This window comes from Penaeus vannamei, chromosome 22 (genome assembly GCF_042767895.1).
Source record: "Penaeus vannamei isolate JL-2024 chromosome 22, ASM4276789v1, whole genome shotgun sequence".
Taxonomy (NCBI): Eukaryota; Metazoa; Arthropoda; class Malacostraca; order Decapoda; family Penaeidae; genus Penaeus; species Penaeus vannamei.
The window spans coordinates 19,310,377-19,312,876 of NC_091570.1; the positions used below are offsets into that span (position 1 = coordinate 19,310,377).

Sequence of the window (2,500 nt, forward strand, 5' to 3'; positions counted from 1 at the left end):
ACGTAGCTGACTACAATATGTTATTATTATTAATGGTTATAATATTAATGACAATTTTAATTATTACTATTATTATTACTTTTATCATTATGATCATGATAATGATGATAATAGTAATGATAAAGATAATATTGATATATTGAATAATGATAACAATAATAATGATATAATAATAATAATAATAATAATAATAATAATAATAATAATAATAATAATAATAATAGTAATAATAATAATAATAATAATAATAATAATAATAATACCAATAATGATGCTAATAATGAGAATAATAAGAGTAATAGCAGTGATGCTGATAGTTATGTCATTAACGATACTAATGATTATGATAGTGATAATTCTAACAATATCATATTAATGATGATAATAATACCAATAACAACGACACAACAAGAACGAGAAGAACAAAAGTAGAGAGAATTATCAACAATAAAGCAACCATTAAGAGAGCTCAGTAGAATTATCATAGTGGACCTGTTCAAACTGTTCATGCGAGTTACCGGTTTTATTGCAGGATGAACAACAATTCGCTGAGAATGTTATTTGTTGCGGCTTCACTTGTATTTCTGGCCGTCACCTCAGATGGTGCGAGGCAAGGTCAGTTGGGACAGCTTTTTTCTTCTCTTTTTTGTATCATTTTTTCTCTCCCGTCTTCTATTTTCGCTTATTTTGTGCATATAAGGATACAAAAAAAAATTAGCACTACTTACGGGAAAACAACAGTCGTATCTCTCTCTCTCTCTCTCTCTCTCTCTCTCTCTCTCTCTCTCTCTCTCTCTCTCTCTCTCTCTCTCTCTCTCTCTCTCTCTCTCTCTCTCTCTCTCTCTCTCTCTCTCTCTCTCTCTCTCTCTCTCTCTCTCTCTCTCTCTCTCTCTCTCTCTCTCTCTCTCTCTCTCTCTCTCTTTCTCTCACTCTCTCTCTATCTATCTATCTAACTATCTTTACCTATCTTTCTCTCTTTCTCTCTCGTTCCATTTCTCACTCTCACTCTTTCTATCTCATTTTTTTCTCTCTCTCCCCCTCTCTATTTATCTGTCTATCAATCTATCCATCTGCCCATCTATCACTCTTTCTATCTGTCTAACAACACGTACTGTTTTAACCCATCCTTTTTTCCCTCCCTTTCAGAAAGGTGCGAGTTCAGGACCAGGTGCGTGGCCGCCGACTCCTGCCCCGACACCGACCACCTTATCGCCTCACCGGACGACTACAATGCACGGAAAGGCCCGGGGAGAACGCACCACAGCGGTAAAGAGGTTATGCGGGTGAGTGTGTGTTTATTTAAGGAGTTATATGGGTAAGACGCGTGTGTGGGGGTAGGTGGATAGATATGCGGGAAGGCGGGGGTTGGGGGTGGGGGTTGAAAGCAGGTAGGAGAGGTTAGTGCGGTGTTTTTAGTGTGGGTTGATGGGATGTTAATGGTATATACAGGTGTAAGTGCATAATGTAATACTATATACAGGTATTGTAATGGTATATACGGGTATTGTAAGTATTGTAGCGAGGGAAGCGGTATGAGAGGAAGAGAGGAGAGAGAGAGAGAGAGAGAGAGAGAAAGAGAGGGAGGGAGAGAGAGAGAGAGACAGAGACAGAGACAGAGAGAGAGAGAGAGAGAGAGAGAGAGAGAGAGAGAAGGAGAACGAGAAGAGAGAGAAAGAGAAGGAGAAAGAGAGAGAGAGGGAGAAGAGGGGGGAGAGGGGAGGAAGGGAAAGAGGGAGGGAGAGATGGAGAGGGAGAAACAGACGGGAAAAGAGAGAAAAACATATATATATATATATATATATATATATATATATATATATATATATATATATATATATATATATATATATATAAAGAGAGAGAGAGAGAGAGAGAGAGAGAAGGAGAAAGAGAGAGAGAGAGAGTGGGAGGGAGAGAGAGAGAGAGAGAGAGAGAGAGAGAGAGAGAGAGAGAGAGAGAGAGAGAGGGGAGGGGGGAGAGGGGGAGGAAGGGAAAGAGGGAGGGAGGGAGGGATGGAGAGGGAGAAACAAACGGGAAAAGAGAGAAAAACAGATAGACAGACAGACAGAGACAGAAACCGACAAACATCTAAACAGACACGCAGAAAGAAAGGGAAATACAGGAAGAAAGAAAAAGAGAGAGAAAGACAAGAACAAAGCCGCAAAAGGTTCACTATATCTAGAAAATGTAAGCGAACATATATTACATTTACATCCACAGGTATGTTGTGACGCCGACCTGTCCAATCTCACGGCATCGCTTCCGGTCTCCGCTTCCGAGGACGCGGTTCTCAACGACGACCCGCTGTTACCTCGCCCGTGTGGCTCAGGATTGAGATTAAAGCGTGAATATGCTGCTCCTGGGGATTACCCGTGGCAAGCCCTTCTCGGATATTCAGGTAATGCTAAGGCACAACCCCTATTTCCGGATACTGGTGAGCTTCTCTTCCAACCCCCTACCCGCTTCTACGGTACTAAGGTACCCTTCCCAACCCCCTTCT

At 40.8% G+C, this 2,500-nt stretch overlaps 1 protein-coding gene across 2 annotated transcripts in view; it reads left to right on the forward strand.

Moving 5' to 3' along the window:
- LOC113822282 (venom protease) overlaps positions 1–2,500 on the forward strand; it is a 9,435-nt gene that overhangs the window by 300 nt on the left and 6,635 nt on the right. The window contains exons 2-4 of one of the 2 annotated variants that reach the window (XM_027374831.2): positions 533–615; positions 1,147–1,283; positions 2,221–2,398. In XM_027374831.2, the coding sequence (XP_027230632.2) occupies positions 534–615; positions 1,147–1,283; positions 2,221–2,398 (397 nt within the window). In that variant the 5' untranslated portion in view covers position 533. The remainder of the gene's footprint in view (positions 1–532; positions 616–1,146; positions 1,284–2,220; positions 2,399–2,500) is intronic. The other variant, XM_070136681.1, reaches the window with a different exon arrangement.